Below are 16376 nucleotides of genomic sequence, written 5' to 3'. Positions count from 1 at the left end.
TAGAATACCACACACTGTACCCCCTACCACTTCTACGCAATACCGATTTTTAAATCATTTTCTTGAAAGAAAAATACCAGACTATATTATATTTTTTTCCTTTCCCTGAGAGTTAGTGAGGGGGTCCCCACCTTGTCCCCGGGCATGGGCGCCCATGCCAGTTAAATCTAAGTTCATCATTTAGTAGGATATCTTTTCTTCATCGACTGTATCATATCAACTAAGTCAATTTTACCCATTTTGTGTGTGTGTTATAAATGCTTATGTTACTTTATTTAGACATAATTACTCCACCCTAAATCAACAATGTATTTAAATTTTAATCCTCATAAAGAGAGAGAGAGAGATTTACTAAAATATCTATCTATATCATCTATGTATGTATGTATGTATGTATGTATGTATGTATGTATGTATGTATGTATGTATGTATGTATCTATCTATCTATCTATCTATCTATCTATCTATCTATCTATCTATCTATCTATCTATCTATCTATCTATCTATCTATCTATCTATCTATCGATGGTACTCCATAGACGGTGACCTTTCAGATCCAGAATACAGTCGGTTTACAGTTCCAATAGAATTTACGAACATCAGAATGTGGAAATTTTTATTTGATAATGCTGTTATTGTCTTCTCTTTTTGAGGAGGAGTGTTAATTGTATTTCATGTATAGATGGAAATGAATGATCTGTACATTCCCTCAGAATATGTATTTTTAAAATAGAATTTACCTAACTTCACAAAGTGAAAATTATGGAGAAAATTTAGAAGCCAACTAGTTTTCACTCCGTACTTTATTGTCACACTTTCTCCTCAGTTTTTGAGTTTCATTACGGTATAGAAATAACTCTATTACAGTTGGCAGTACTAATATAGGTTGGCACAAAATATTCCAATACTTCATTGAAAAAGAATAAGAACCTTACTAATAACTGTAAAATAAGCTTAACAGAAGAGCGTCCTTGTCAAACATTCCTAGGTACGGTATTGAGGGCAATGTAATTAACTTATGGAAAGTGCCAAGGAAACTTTGATCAAACAAGTCTGTACACCAAAACAGAGCAAGAAGTATCTGTAGACTATTAAGTGTAATATTAAAAAGCAACATTAAAACACTGAAACTGAGCAGCTCATTTTCCACATGTTCTTGTTGTTCTTAAGGCTCCATTTACAATGCAAACGTTACGGTAAACTTAACGCAACCGTAAAATTTGTGGTATTCACAGTGACGAAACGTAACATGAACGTTAAGAGTACACAGTGGCCAATCAAAACACTGCCATGTTATTTAGCACGGAAGTCAGGTTTTAGGCTATCTCGCAGTTTTATATTTTAATATCTCGATGGAATCAAACAACGTGGTAGCGGAATTCATATTACTTCAAACATGTCTTGCATTGCTCCTTTGAGCTGTGTACATTAAAATGCGAACTAAACAACGGAGCAGAAAATGGGTTCACCCCTTGAATCAAATAAAGATATCTCAGGGCAATTTCGGTAATCTACTGTAAGAAATGACCCTCATTAATCCGTTTTGTACATGCGGATGAAACCTGAACTGTTTGACACTATCTTACGATTTGATTCCCCTTTCCTAATAAAAAGAAGTGTAAGGTCTTCTTTACCGACATCTATGCGCCTAGCTATCACACTCCGATGAGATGTTTGGATGATATCGTTTTCGTAAACTGGTAGTTTGTCATAATGTTAAGAAATATACAGGGCACCGTTTCATCTATGACAGGGATTGCCCTCGTCCGGTCGCCAGCGCTGCGAGCTTGTATCCCGCCATTTACCGTCAGATTTCATTGCTACAGCATATTTATTTCCACGTATTCTCTTTCGGTACAGCGTGTTTGTAATTATTTTTCCTTTTATCATACATACAAAAATTATTTTAAAAAATAATTACAAGTGATTCGTCGAAAGAAGTCATTATATCGCGCACAAAATACGATGTTTACGTCTGCTCTGATTGGCTGGTTCTTAAACCTAACGTAAAATTAACTGCATTTTACGGACTCGCAGTTAAGTTTACGTCGGCGCATTGTTAATGGTTCCATTAGATAACATGGCCGATAACTTCTTATTTAACGTTAATTTTAAGTTTACGTTACGTTACGTTTGCATTGTGAATGGGGCTTAACTGTAAATGAAATAGATGTGAATGAAACACACAATAACATTGTTGTTTATTTTCACCTGTGAGGTACATTTTTATTATCAGTCATATAATAAATACAAACAGGCTTAAATCTGCATCCAAAGACTCATCCTGTGGTAGGTAGTTGATAGCCAGCAGTATACCGAGTGAGCAACTTTAAATCATCCTGCCTTATGCTGAGTAGCTGTGTGCAAAGGTCGCTCTCTCAGAGAGAGGCAAGTATGAAGAACAACTATATTTTTGCTGAAAGTAAGAAACCACTTGGTCACTTACTTCTTGATATAGGTACACAGCCTAACTTCATGTTGTTTTTTTCTTTTCAGGTATAAACTGATGCAGATATGTTATACCCATAATGATGTACATGTACCATACTGAAGTTCCTCTTGGTTCATAATTATTAGAACGTGCTTCACCAACTTAGTGTGATAGCTATTACTCGCGCAACTTTTAGTGATTCCTGGGCTCCCTAGTGCTGAATCGGTAGACCTGGGCAATCTTCGAGATTCGTATGGGCAACCTTTGAAACACAAACTATGAATCGCTTATGCATCGCCGTGAGACACTTTACATACCAGTACTCTTGTTGTTTACACAGCAAAGCCAAACTATAGAATTCATGCTAGGAACAAGATTCGCATTGAGAAATGTTATATAATGTGTGTAACACAGTTGTTGGCTTAAAATAATGAAGGTTAGGAAATTCATATCGATCGATCATAATATCGATTCAATTCAGATTTCATTTCCATTCAGTTGGGAGTATTACCGGAACCGGGAGTGCTCCCTCCTTACTCCTCACTCTCGTACAAAGAAGTATCACTAAAAGTTGCGCAAGTAATACCTATAGAGATCACCTGCACGGTTATATTACTTTTAACGTCAGATGGTGGAATATTTCTTGACAAAATAATAGGTATGATATATCTTGTGATCTCAGATTACGTTTTGTCTAGTTTTACCAGATGAGGAGCTACAATAAATGGGAAGTTCTTATACAGAGATGATGATGATCTCTTCTGATATAAAATGCATCACAAATTACTTTCATTGAAACTATACAGTACACACTTTAGGATATTTATCCTTGCAAAGAAAGTAAGTAATATACCATACCATCAGGTATGAGACCCATGAGAGTCAACCTGAAGAACTACAGTAGATGCAAAGAAGATACAATGGAATATTTTAAAGATACCTGATATTCGAATACTGTACTCCTTCTTTATATACAGTATTTTACAATCTAAGAGTAGATTTGGAAACATATACTTTTCATTTTATATTTTTGATAAAATTATCATGAAACTTTCTTTGATATGGAGTCTGTTGCTAACTGTAGATTATCACATTTTAAAATATTTTTTACTTACATTCACATTGTTGGATTAGTAATAATGTGGCAGCAGTAGGCCATCAGTTTTAGGGCAACATCAGTTAGATCTTAATTTATTTCGGCATTTGCATATGTAAGTTCTGTTTAATGACATAATTTATCATACTCATTACCTTTTACAATTTTGAAGAAATTTCTATTAATTTTTCAAAATCATCATGGCATGTGGTCCAAAATCATAATCTACGAGAAAAAATCTCAAGAACTTTTGAATTGAAATGGTGGGATCCATTTGATTCCTGATAAGAAATTCAATAATCTTTCCTTTATACCAAAGACTTGTAAAAATTACAATTTTAAAAAATATTTCTAATATGAACATAATAAATAAAGCATCTTTAATACTACTATGAGGGACTTAAGTAAAAGTATAAAGTAGGTCATGAATAAGCTAGAATGTATCCAGCATTCCTTCGTCAACAGCAATTTCGTTTTTAATGTTTGAAATGTACTATTTTGTCTAATTTTTTCTAAAGAATGTAAATAGCTACACTGGATTGCTCTTGCTGATTCCTTTCAAAGGGTTTTGAGATATATCAAAGTGAAACTTCATTATTTCTTATGAAATGGAGTACATCATCTAATAATCTTGTGATGCAAATTATCAAACCAGGTAGAATACATTGTAACTTACTCCTAAATCTTTTCTTGTCAAAGACATGGGGACTAATTAAAGTGATGAATGCAATAAGATTCTAAAGATACTGTGATTCTGCTGTTGTATGGATATATTTTACTTGCATTTGAACCACTTGAACCATTTTGTTGGCTAACTTTTCCCATATCATCAGCTTCAATATTTGTAATTAATACTCGAGATCAATGTCTGTGTGCTGAGCTTAATAAGGTTGAGCACGTAGTTAAGCAGAATTAATGACTTAACACAATATCTTAACCATGAATGGTAATATTTAAATTCAAAATTCTCTTCACAAGTGTGAATTTTCAACATTCAGGAACTACATTTTTTATCATTTCACCACTTGTATTAAATATCATTCTCCTGTTAACACTCTTAAGTGATGTAATTAATGTGTTAAGAAAAAAAATTGAAGCATCCAGGAGAAATGGTCGGACGTCAATGTAACTTCGTACACGTACACACCATTGGCGGGTATGTACATTATTAGAGTTACAGTTCTCTGTGACAGGTAGAACGGCCACCAGAGTGAATTAGTGTTGTTGAGGTTTAGTGTGGTTATCAGGCCTCTTATGGGATATAAGATGCATAGCACCTGACAGAGTTTGAAAAGGACCTCATTGTGGGTCTCCTTTTTGGCCAGCTGGTAAAATCATGCAATATCCAGAATTATGGGGCATTCAGACATGACAGTGGCCCGATGTTGGACTGCATAAGAATGTGAGGACAGGCATACTCGTTGTTGAGGTTCCGGTCAACCATACCTGACCAACACAACCGAGGATCATCATATTGTGCATCAAGCACATCGTAACATCTGCGTCTGCCATTTGAGAACAAGTAATGGACTCCCTGCAACATTCTATGTCATCCCGCATCCTTGGTCGGAGACTAGCAGCAGTCAGACTAGGGAATTACCGTTCCATGCTTAGACTGCCACTAACTCCTAATACAAATGGCTCGTTTGGAGTGGTGCCATGACCGGGAAGCATGGACTGCTAATGAATGGCGTCACATTGTGTTTAGGGATGAATCAGTTCTGGACTACCCCGGATGATTATTATCTGGAGTATGGCGGCGACCTGGGGAAAGGCCCCATTCTTCGAACATTTTGGAGAGGCACAGCGGTGTTACTCCTCGCGTCAAGGTGTGGAGAGCCATGGGGTATGACTTCAGGTCACGGCTGATAATGATTGAGGGAACTCTGACGGCACGGCACAACGGTACGTCACGCACATCCTGCGTTCTCGTGTGTTACCTCTCATTCGATAGTGTCGTGGTGCCATTTTTCAACAGCACAATGCTCGTCCACACATGGCACTTGTCCCTATGAACTGTCTGCATGATATTGAGGTACTCCCATGCCAGCAAGATTTCCAGATAGAACATGTGTAGGACCAGCTCGGACGTCAACTCCGTTCCGGTGCCAGTATCTAGGATATCAAGGACCAGTTACAACAGTTGTGGGACACCTGGGAGGATACAACGGCTTTATGATACCCTTCCCAAGCGAATCAGTTCATGCATTCAGGTCAGAGGGTGTACAACGTTATACTAATAAGTGGACTCGTTCTGCCAAGTTCTTTGTAAATTTGACTCGATTTTCTAATCACTGAAATAAGATCACATACCCCTCAACACGTGAAGTTTCACTCTGTTTCCTCCTCCCCTTCTGGGTGCTTCAGTATCATTCCTGATAATTTTTGATACAGATATACCAAACTTTAAGAAACAGTTATTTTGGTTCCTAAAACTTGTAATACAGTATTTAAATTTATTACTGTACATGATACTTCATTTTTCTGAAGTTTGTAAGAGAAACATCATCCAACTCCATACAATATAAGAAATATAAATACTGTACTAGTGATGTCCAGTCCAACAAGTTATTTACAAATACAATAGGTTTGTTTACAGTATTTGAGAACATGATAACTCCTGCTTTCAATTTATTACCTTAAAAATTCAAAATCCACATTGTTGTTCACTAAAATGCCTTTTGTTTATTATGAAAATTTGTCGTGTACTGTACTAAACCTGAACACAAAGTAAAGAGAGAAAAAAGTGATTGACTGCTGACTGAAGTTACACGATCAAAACCCCATGGCACTACAGTCTTGGTGGGCCTTGGTCTACCGAGCGATTACTGCTCCGCCCGAAGACCTGCAGATTATGATGTGACGCGTGGTCAGTGCGAGGAATCTCCTCAACCGTCATTCTTGGTTTTCTAGAATGTTTGATGGAAAAGTTGGCCTGCCATTTACTCTTTACCTTCATGTAAGTTGTGGAAGTACCATATGCTGTTATTTCGATGACCTCTGATTCCAGGTTTAACATCATAATGGTAGGCTTTGGAGAGAGAATCAAAGCTTCTGGAGTGAAAGAATCTACACATTTTTCTAACTCAAGCATGGAAATCTCACACTGCACTTTAATTTTGGAACGTAACATTGAAACGTTACATGTAACAAGCTTTAACAGCTTCATTTTTATAAGAATTTTAATGAACAATTCAAATAAATTTTATTGACAATATGACTCGGAACTTTAATCAAGTTTGCAAATATTTTAAATGTCCTTGTGTATAAAAGTATATTTTCATTTGTATTACCAATCTATTCATGTATTTTTATATCTGATGTACTGTGTGATTTATTCTAGCTGATGATATCCCTTAGGGGAAGAAACATGTTCTAGATTTAATAAATATACATATGTATTGAATAGGCAGACCACTTAAATACAATATTTAAGTTATTCTTAAATATTCGCTACTTGACATTATAACGTATCTTAAAATTAACCTGCAAGTAGATAGATAGGAATTTGTCGTTAACAAGGAAAACTTTCATAATTCAGGAATATTGGACAAGGACTTTTCATTACATCACACAATATACATAGGTATACTTCGAATATATGACAGCGATCTGAATGTTTTAAATGTTCATATTGTTTTCACTGACATGCAAGAGAGAAAAGTAATACAATTTGTCTTGGTTGACCAAACCATTTTGGTGTAATTTAGTATGTACTCTGCAATATGTAGTCTTAAACACACACATTTTAAGGATTTTATTTTTTAACGATCTTGATCACTACCTTTAGGATCTTAATTTGATGGTTAAAGCTGTCACTGGGAAGCAGCTGTAGATGAATTTTTCATCAATAATTTCTAGCTCGACAATCATTCTCTGAATTCCCTGTTATGTGGACTTGAATGCTTAATGATACTTTGCTCTCACCATAGCCTTGTCCTGGTCGAGTACACATAATGTTGACTTACATTTACTGATATTGGCATTCTTGTTAGAAGAACATAAGGAGAGTACCGGACGGAAAGGCAGAAAGTGGCGATGGAAGAAGGAGGTTACTCAGCTGTGATCTCAAATGGCAATAGTTCTGGAGCTCGAGTGGGTTCCTCAGGGATGGGGTTAGGTCCTGGCCCCACCTCCTTTATCTTGTCCTGAACTGTACGAAAGCTATTTCTGATATTATCCAGAGCTTCACCAAGTTTTGTCCTTACAATGTTAAACTCCTGAGTGAAGAGAGATAATCTTCCCAATAGGTGGTTAAGATTCTCATCGAACTCGTTCATTCTGGCTGTAATTTTGGTGACTTTTCCCTCCATACTGTCCATTGTAGTTACACTGCCATTCACATAAGTCTCAGTCTGTTTTTGTAAGTTATCAAGGGTATTAGCAGAAGCTGTCAGCTGCTGGTACATGATACCAATCTGTCGCCATACTTGACTTATTTCATGTTCAATCTTGGAACTAAGATTTATCAGTGACCCAGAGTGATTGTCTAATATTGTTGCAGAGATATTATCAAATCTTCTATTTATTGTTGCATTTAGATCTTTTCCTTGAATCTTAATTAAATCTCCAACTTCAAGTAATATCTGATGGACACCATATTCAATACGACGTTTTGTATCTAGTACATTATCTGCTGTTTGAATAAGAACTTTCTCAACAGAGGATAAATCTTGTACTTCCTTCAGCAGTTGCCCATAACTGGTTTGAATACTTTCAAATAGTCCTTCAGCTTCAGCACCATTTTCTGAAATTGCCTTAAGAATTACTTTCTGGCCTTTAAGAATGTTTGTTTCTGCCTCGTTGATGGTGCGATCAAGTTTAGAAACAGCTTTGCTTGTACCATCAACGAGCTCATATCGCATTTCCTCCAATTTATCAGCTGTGGAATTGCTGAGGGTAATCATTTCTTCACGGGTAGGTAGTACTGTCAAATTTTTTGCTGAGTCTTCAGTCAACTTCTTTAAATCTCTGAGGATTTCTTGATGACTTTCCAGGGCTGTAAGGAAAATTGCATGCCAGTCATCTAGTCCAGAAGGTTCAGGTGTTGTTGGAGCTATCATTAGTTCAGCTAGCCGAGCCTCATACCTGCAATATAAAAATGATTTTAATGCACAGAGTTGTAAGGTAAAAACATTCTCATTATTTTGCTTAATGAATGAAAACAACTGTTAACTTTTCACTTAGTGGGTAGAGCATCAATGTTACATTAAACCAAGTTGCCAGGCAAAAACATATTCATGCTAACAAAGATTACATTGAGAAGCTCACCCATTCGTTTTATATAAGTATGTAGGTACAAATGTTCAAATGAAAATCCACAGCCTGTTTCCAGTCATTTGACCGGATCAGGAATAGAATGAATGAAGCCCCATGTAGCGGTGAGGATAAGAATTGTGCCAGCTACCAAAGCCTGTTGCACTCCTCTGGGGCAATGATTAATGAATGACAGATGAAATGAAATGAAATGATATTGGAGAGTGCTGCTGGAATAAAATGTGACAGGAAAAACAGGAGTATCCAGAGAAAACCTATCCAGCCTTCGCTTTGCCCAGTACAAATCTCGCATGGAGTGACCGGGATTTGAACCACGGAACCCAGCGGTGAGAGGCCAGTGCGCTGCCACACGAGCTACGGAGGCTCGTACAAATGTTCAATAGAAATCAATTTTGTTTGATTTATGTTTCTCTTCATGGGTCAGAAAGGGAATTGTTCTTCTTGTAGAATGAATTCAAGAGAAGTTGTAAGTTGTGCAAAGGCTTAATACTAGTTTACATTGAAACAGAGTATACTAGGCCTAACCCATGTTAGATTATGATTCCACCTGTGGCTATATCTTGTTGGGTTACACCCCCTGTGGGTGGGGGCAGTAGAATAGCACCCATGGTATCCCTGCCTGTTGTAAAAGATGCCTAAGAGGGTTTCCAGGGGCTCTGAACTTAGGAGCGTGGGTTGGTGACCATGGAGCCCTTAGTTGAATCCTGGCATTGCTTCCACTTACTTTTGTGTCAGGCTTCTCACTTTCATCTATCCTATCCGACCTCCCTTGGTCAACGCTTGCTTTTTTACGACCTCGATGGTATTAAATTGCGAGGCCTAGTGAGTCTTTCATTTTCATGCCCTTCGTGGCCTTGGTCTTCCTTTCACCGATACTTTCATGTTTCGAAGTGTCGGATCCCTTCCATTTTTTCTCTCTGATTAGTGTTATATAGAGGATGGTTGCCCAGTTGTACTTCTTCTTAGAACAGTAATCACCACCACCACCACTCTTGTTGGGTTCAGTATTTTTGCATTTGTCTATTGGCAAATGGGAAACCACGGAAAACCATTCTCAGGGCTGTCGACAGTGGGATTAGAACCTCCTATCTCCCGGATGCAAGCTCACAGCTGCGCGTTCCTAACGGCACGGCCAACTCGCCCGGTCGTTCCTAGGACCAAATAGTTTACAACTCAACCGTACACCGTAGGCCTAGTTAGCTACACTGACTGCCGAGAATTATACACAGGCTCGAAACTTCAGTTTTTAGAGTTTATATAAGGGGGCTGTCTTTGTTATCGCACTTCGCTGACAACTGGGTTCTCAGAACTGGTTAATTACTTCAAAAGCCTTGTTGATTGTTGTGAGTGGCAGCAAGGGTTGGTTATTATTGGAACAGGTTGGGAAACCCACATTCGTTCAGAAATAACTACCGTACTCCTATTGACGAAAGAAGCTCTGCACTAGGACAACCAATTTTAGAATAACCATCTGTAATACAAATAATACCGTGTTGTGTGCTGTAGCTTTATCAGTACGTAAAATCACTCTTCAGCTGCTGTCATGGGCCCCTCACAAGCAATGGGCCCCCGCCCCGCGGGGTCTGCGGGGTCTGCGGGGCCCTCATCACCGCCACTGATGTGTTTTGTAGACGACGCATCATCATAATCATCAATTTCATCATCATCTCTAGCCTACTTGGGTATCTTTTTACAAGGTTTGGCGGTAACCTAATGAGGATGAAATGAATAGCGAAGACGTCATAAACACCCAGTCCCCAAGCCAGGGGAATTAATGAGTACCAGGAGATTGATTCCATGAATTGAACCGGGGCCATCGAACCAAATGCAAACATTTTATCCGGTTAGCCCCAGTGCTGGACTTCAACTTGCTAAACCCTAGGCTACCATTTCCACTGATCCAGTGTTGAGTATTGACAGTGACAGAGGCCAGGGCAGTGGCTTATGAAACAGCCTTGACAACACAGCAGGCTACTCCGGTGGTTCAAAACGCTTAAGGCTTGACGTTCACTAAACCAAAATTTGAAAAGGGGTAACTCACTGTAAGTCTAGTGATAACCCAGGTCTTAATCCCAGCATACGCCACTGCACTCAGATGGCATAGATAACAATGCCTTCGCAAGAATGACATTGATATCTCATTTTGTTATGAAATATTTGCTACATATCTGATTTTGTGATGTAATTTTTTGTACCCAATATACCCTTTGTACCCTTTGAACGTCGAAATGTTTTAAAAAAATTCAGATTATTATGTTTTAGGCATTTATATGAAGAAACTTTTAGTGCAAAAACGAAGCTGTATTTTATTCCACGGACATGATATCCAAATCATCTTAAATATACCTTTGTTCAACACTTTGCACTCCTATGTCGAATTTAACAAATGCAGAAATTGTGTTTTACGTATTTACGTTTATACGTAGAATGTTTTAGTGCAAAAAAGTTGTATTTTATTTCGCGGCCGAGAAAAATTAAAAAAAGGAATACACCACATTTTAAACCTTAAAAATCAAGCTTTTGCATCTCTCTTGGATACGAAAGCATCTTCAAAATTTAGTGTCTGTAATTTGAATAGTGGGCATGAATGAATCAGTTGTTCAACACCATGCGCCCCTTCTAAGTCGAATTTCATAAAGTACAGAAATTGTATTTTAGCTATTTATATGAAGAATTTTAGTGCAAAAACGAAGTTGTATTTTATTTCATGGCCGAGAAAATATAAGAGGCAAATTTCAAATATACAATTGTTCATCCGTTTTCACCCCTTGTAAGTCGAATAAAAACACGCAGAAATAGTTTTTTATTTCGCTGCCGAGAAAGTCGAAAAAAATGTAAGAATACACACTTGTTCAATCCTTTGCACCTCTTGTACGCCGAATTTCAAGAAATGCAGAAATTATATTTTAGGTATTTATGTGAATAATGTTTTAGTACCAAAAAGAAGTTGTATTTCATTTCTCAGCCGAGAAAATAAAAGAGGTAAATTCCCAAATTATCCCCATTTCAACCCTTTAAAATTAACGTTTTGTAAAACCCTTTCTTAATAATTTCTTTACACACATATACGAACATATCCTTAAGACCGTTTGTGAGTTAGTCAGGACATCTTGTTTTAGATACAAGGTGATAATGTTCCTGATACCAGTTTGTGGTCAGAGTCACAGTCCGCACTAGGCCTAGCTTTAACATTATCCATAGAAATCCTCCATCTCTTCCTGATCTGATTTCGATAGGGGAAACACGGACGGTTATTTGAAGTTTAAATGTGATGAAACCTCAACATAACTTCTCTTGAGTTAAGTGACTGAACAAATGAAGGATTATTTACAAATGAAAAAAGCGTAATCTATAATACACAGTAGCGTAGTTAGGATCGGCCAATGGGAGGGAGGTGGTGAGAGAAGTTTAGTTACAAAATTATGCTAGAACACAATGGAGGTGGATGAAAAACTTGTCATTATAACAATACTGATATGAGTGAATTACAGATCTGTTGGTCCTACAATTATGCCTCTGAATGTTTATTTAGTTTATTGTCAGTGTTTATGTTATTTTTGGGTAAAAAATTCCGAGGGGGAGGGGATTCTAACCCCAGTAACCCCTCTCCTGGCTACGCCTCTGATAATACATGAGTATATACAACATGTTTCAACTCAAATACACAGCCTAACCTGTAACACATGAAAAATTGTTTTCAGTAATAATAATAATAATAATAATAATAATAATAATAATAATAATAATAATAATAATAATAATAATAATAATAATAATAGATTTTATTGCAGCCAGTGGCCATACAAATGTACGATCATGTTACAAGGTGCAATATCGAGTAAATTGCGTTTTTTATATTTAGTTCGTTTTATGTCTTACATAAGTCTGTTAGAGAGGTTCCTCTGTTTTTGCACCATATTGCATGGTATCGGCCGCAATTTGACCCACATAGCTTGCACTTGTACTTGTCTTCTGGGTTATGATATTTCTCTGTTGTGCATAGTCGGTGGTGAAACCCCATGGACCGCTACTCTAGTCATGATGTGTCGTAGGTCGTATCTGGCTTCAGTCCAGTCCCTGTAGATCATCGCATCCGTGGCGAAGAACTCCGGTCATATCTCTTGTTTCTTCTTGGTGAGTTCTCTTAGTACTGTAGATCTCTGTAGGCTTCGGTGGCTGGCAGGAGCAGGTCTAGGCGAAGTTCTTCTATAAAGAACTGTTCCTTTGCTAGCACGTAGGTGAGGCCATGAGGGTGTGTACTTTGATAGACTTAGGCCTAGAAGACTTTTCAGGAAGTGAGCTTTGACTTTTTCTATGTCTTCTAGATTTTTCTTCTTTAGGTTCTTCCATATCACCTCTAATCCGTAGGTCACAATTGGTGCGATCTTCAGGCGGAATATGGTCATCGCCGTTTCCAAAGATAGTTTTCTCAGATTCTTTATACTATTTGCTGCCATCCTGGCTGTTGAGGCACGTTCTCTGATGTGTAGGTGGTATGTGTCCCCTCGGCTTTGCAGCGTGATTCCTAGGTATTTGAAGTTTGGTGCGTTTCGCTGTGGATTTCCTTTATATAGGATGTAGTCGTTCGCTGCTAGTCTTCCGCCCCTTCTAAATGTCATTTTCACTGTTTTTTCATATTTATATTCAAGTCGTTTCATTCAGCCCATTCTACGTGTTTGTTGAAGGCTTCTTGGGGATTTTGAAGTTCTTGGGATACGATTACCATGTCGTCTGCGTACGTGTATATTTTGACATTTTCTGTTGCTATTTCTCCCGGTACTCCTGCAGTGGCTATTATGAAGAGCAGGGGGCTCAAAGGGTCACCTTGAAGGACACCGTTCGTTTGCTCTATGATTTCTGTTCTTGAAACTGTCGTCTATTTCTATTTGGTTTTGGGATAAGATGTTTTATATGAGTCTGGTTTCTTGATTTCTTCCTGTGATTTCTTCTATTCTTCTTCTTATTAATTGCCTGTTTAGAAGGTCGAACGCCTTAGTGTAATCTATGAAGATGGCGTTAATTTTCCTCTTGGTTGTTCTAGAGCTGTTTCGATGTCATCTTGTATGCATTTCACTGCCCGAATCGTCGATTTCCCTTTTACGACGCCGAACTGTCGTGCCGGTATAGTGTATTCCGTCATCAGTCTTAATCTTTCGATAAGTAGGCTTGTTAGTATTTTTAGGGCTGTGCACTCCCTGTAGGAGTGTTGCTACTCTCCACTTGTTTGGAATGTTGCCTTGCCTCAGGCATTCGTTGAAGAGCTCCGTCCAGGTGTCTGCGAGAGCATGCGCTGTTTCCTTTAGATGCTTTAGATGCTCGAAAACAATACCGTCTGTACTGGAAGCCTTGTTGTTCTTTGAGTTTGCGATTTGCCTCCGTACTTCTGCTCCGGAGAAAGGACGGAATTCCTCTACTTCTTCCTCCCCGCTTGGGATTTCTGGACGTGTTTCTTCGCCCTGGAGTATTTCTTAAGAATGTTCTTCCCACGTGTAAATTGGAAGGCCTCTTGGGAAATAGCGCTGCTTTGGTGAGGCCACTTTGTACCATTTCTCCTGTGCTTGTCCGATAAGTTTTTTTCTCCTCTTCCGCCATATATGTATCTTTTTGTGTTTTTCCAGCTTTTGTTTGTAGGCTCTCCTGATGTTGTAATCTCTTAGGTCTTCGTGCGTTTTTGTTTGCCTTGCCTTGTGGAGGGCTGTGATAGCGGTTCTCCTTGCTGCGTAGCACTCCTGTTTCAACCATGGCTTGGCTTTTCTCTGTTTCCATTCTTTCCTGACTATTGCCTGTTTTACATGTCCTTCGATCGTGTCAAGTGGTTAGTTTATTTTCCATTCTTATATTTCCTTCGATGCTTTTCTTGCCGCTTCTGTGTTTTGTTTGTCTTTGTCGATCTCCCTTGACGGTTTGTTTGTTTGTTTTCTAGAGGTGTTTCTTTGTAGTGGGTCTTTTATATATATGACGGTGCATATCGGTACCAGTATATGTTTTCTCACTGGGATGTCTCTTCTTATCTCCTGGTGGGTCTTGTCGCTATTTGTGAACACGAGGTCGATTGTACTAGCCCCGTTTGGTCCGAGATATGGGTGTTCTTCCCATTTGTTTACCAGAGTTAGTTCTTCTTTTTCTATGTAGCTGATTCCAGTTCTTGCTTTCTGTATGGGAGCGTCTATTCTGCAGTTCAAGTCTCCCATTATTACCACGTTGTCCGTCTTGTTCATATTGCTTAAGGCCTGGTTGATCTCCTCTTGGATATCTTCTGCAGGTGTACATTGGAAATCAGTTATTGAGACATAATAGATTCCCTAAATACCTAGGAGTTACTTTAGATAGAACATTCTCCTTTAGACAACACCTTCGTAACGTCCAATCCAAAGTAAGAACTCGCAACAACGTAATCCAAAAATTATGTGGTACAACTTGAGGTTCAACAGCAACTTTACTCCGATGCACCGCTTTGGGACTTGTGTCCTCGGCTGCTGAGTACTGCGCTCCTGTTTGACTGAATAGCCCTCACACCAACCTCATGGATACGCAGCTCAACACCACGATGCGTCTCGTCACTAGCACAATAAGGTCTACACCCACATATTGTCTACCTATTCTCAGCCATATCTCCCCACCAGATCTTCGACGTAAAAACGCTCTCCTCAGGGAATTTAAGAAATTAATAAATAATCCCCAATTACCAATATATGACGACATCGCCGATGTTTATCTAAATCGTCTAAGGTCACGAAATCCGCCAATAAGAACTGCAATAGAACTGAAGAATATAACTTCAATATTACTAAGGAATGGCAGGGAAGACAAGATACTAGGCCTGAGTCAACTTTGCCACACATAGCACCGTCACTGCCACCTGGATTTGAGCTTCCTCGGAAAACCTGGTCTACTCTTAACAGGATACGATCGGGCCATGGTAACTGCGCAGATTTCCACTACAAGTGGAAAAGAATTCCTACGCCTAACTGCGACTGTGGTGCCTCCAAGCAGACCATCCTGCACGTTATCAGCGAATGTCCAAAAAGAAAGTACAGTGGCGATATCAGTGACTTTGCTCATGCGCTTCCAGTGACAGTTAGCTATATGAGTAACCTGGATATAAATATATAGTTTGTTCTTCAAAATCATTGTGTGTTGTATTTGTAAAGCCATGTGCTAAATAAATAAATAAATAATATCTTGTATTCTGGCTAGAAGTACGCATTTAGTACTGTACATGCGTTGGTCTTTACTAGTAGTATGTTTTTTGTGTTTTGCAATATCTCGAACGGTGCTGACCTTGGTTTTATTACCATTGTTATTCCTACTTTTGGCCTGCCTCCTTCCCCTGGCTTGCGAACGAGTGCGCTGCGTAGAAGTTATCTGTGCTCCACTGGGTTGTTAGGAACGTTTCTGTGAGTGTTTCTATGTCGTATTCGTCGAAGATGTTTTTCGGTTTCGTGTTGATTGCATTTCTTAGGCCTTCTATATTCCATAGTAGTGTCTTTATTTCCACTTCTTTTTCCTGGTTCTTATAGCGCGGCGGTTGTGCTTTGTCTTGAGAAACAAAATGGCCGTACGATCGCTC

The 16376-nt window shown here is 38.5% G+C and overlaps 1 protein-coding gene across 2 annotated transcripts in view; it reads right to left on the bottom strand.

Annotated features, from left to right (window-relative positions):
* Positions 1-6605: 6605 nt before the first annotated feature.
* LOC136857530 (putative leucine-rich repeat-containing protein DDB_G0290503) overlaps positions 6606-16376 on the bottom strand; it is a 356474-nt gene continuing 346703 nt past the window's right edge. For both annotated transcript variants that reach the window (XM_067136258.2, XM_068225224.1), the window contains one exon: positions 6606-8617. In XM_067136258.2, coding sequence (XP_066992359.2) covers positions 7582-8617 — 1036 coding nt within the window. In that variant the 3' untranslated portion in view covers positions 6606-7581. The remainder of the gene's footprint in view (positions 8618-16376) is intronic.

This window comes from Anabrus simplex, chromosome 1, assembly GCF_040414725.1.
Source record: "Anabrus simplex isolate iqAnaSimp1 chromosome 1, ASM4041472v1, whole genome shotgun sequence".
Taxonomy (NCBI): domain Eukaryota; kingdom Metazoa; phylum Arthropoda; class Insecta; order Orthoptera; family Tettigoniidae; genus Anabrus; species Anabrus simplex.
The sequence above is the reverse complement of the archived record's forward strand: the minus strand, read 5'-3'. Positions and strand labels throughout refer to the sequence as shown.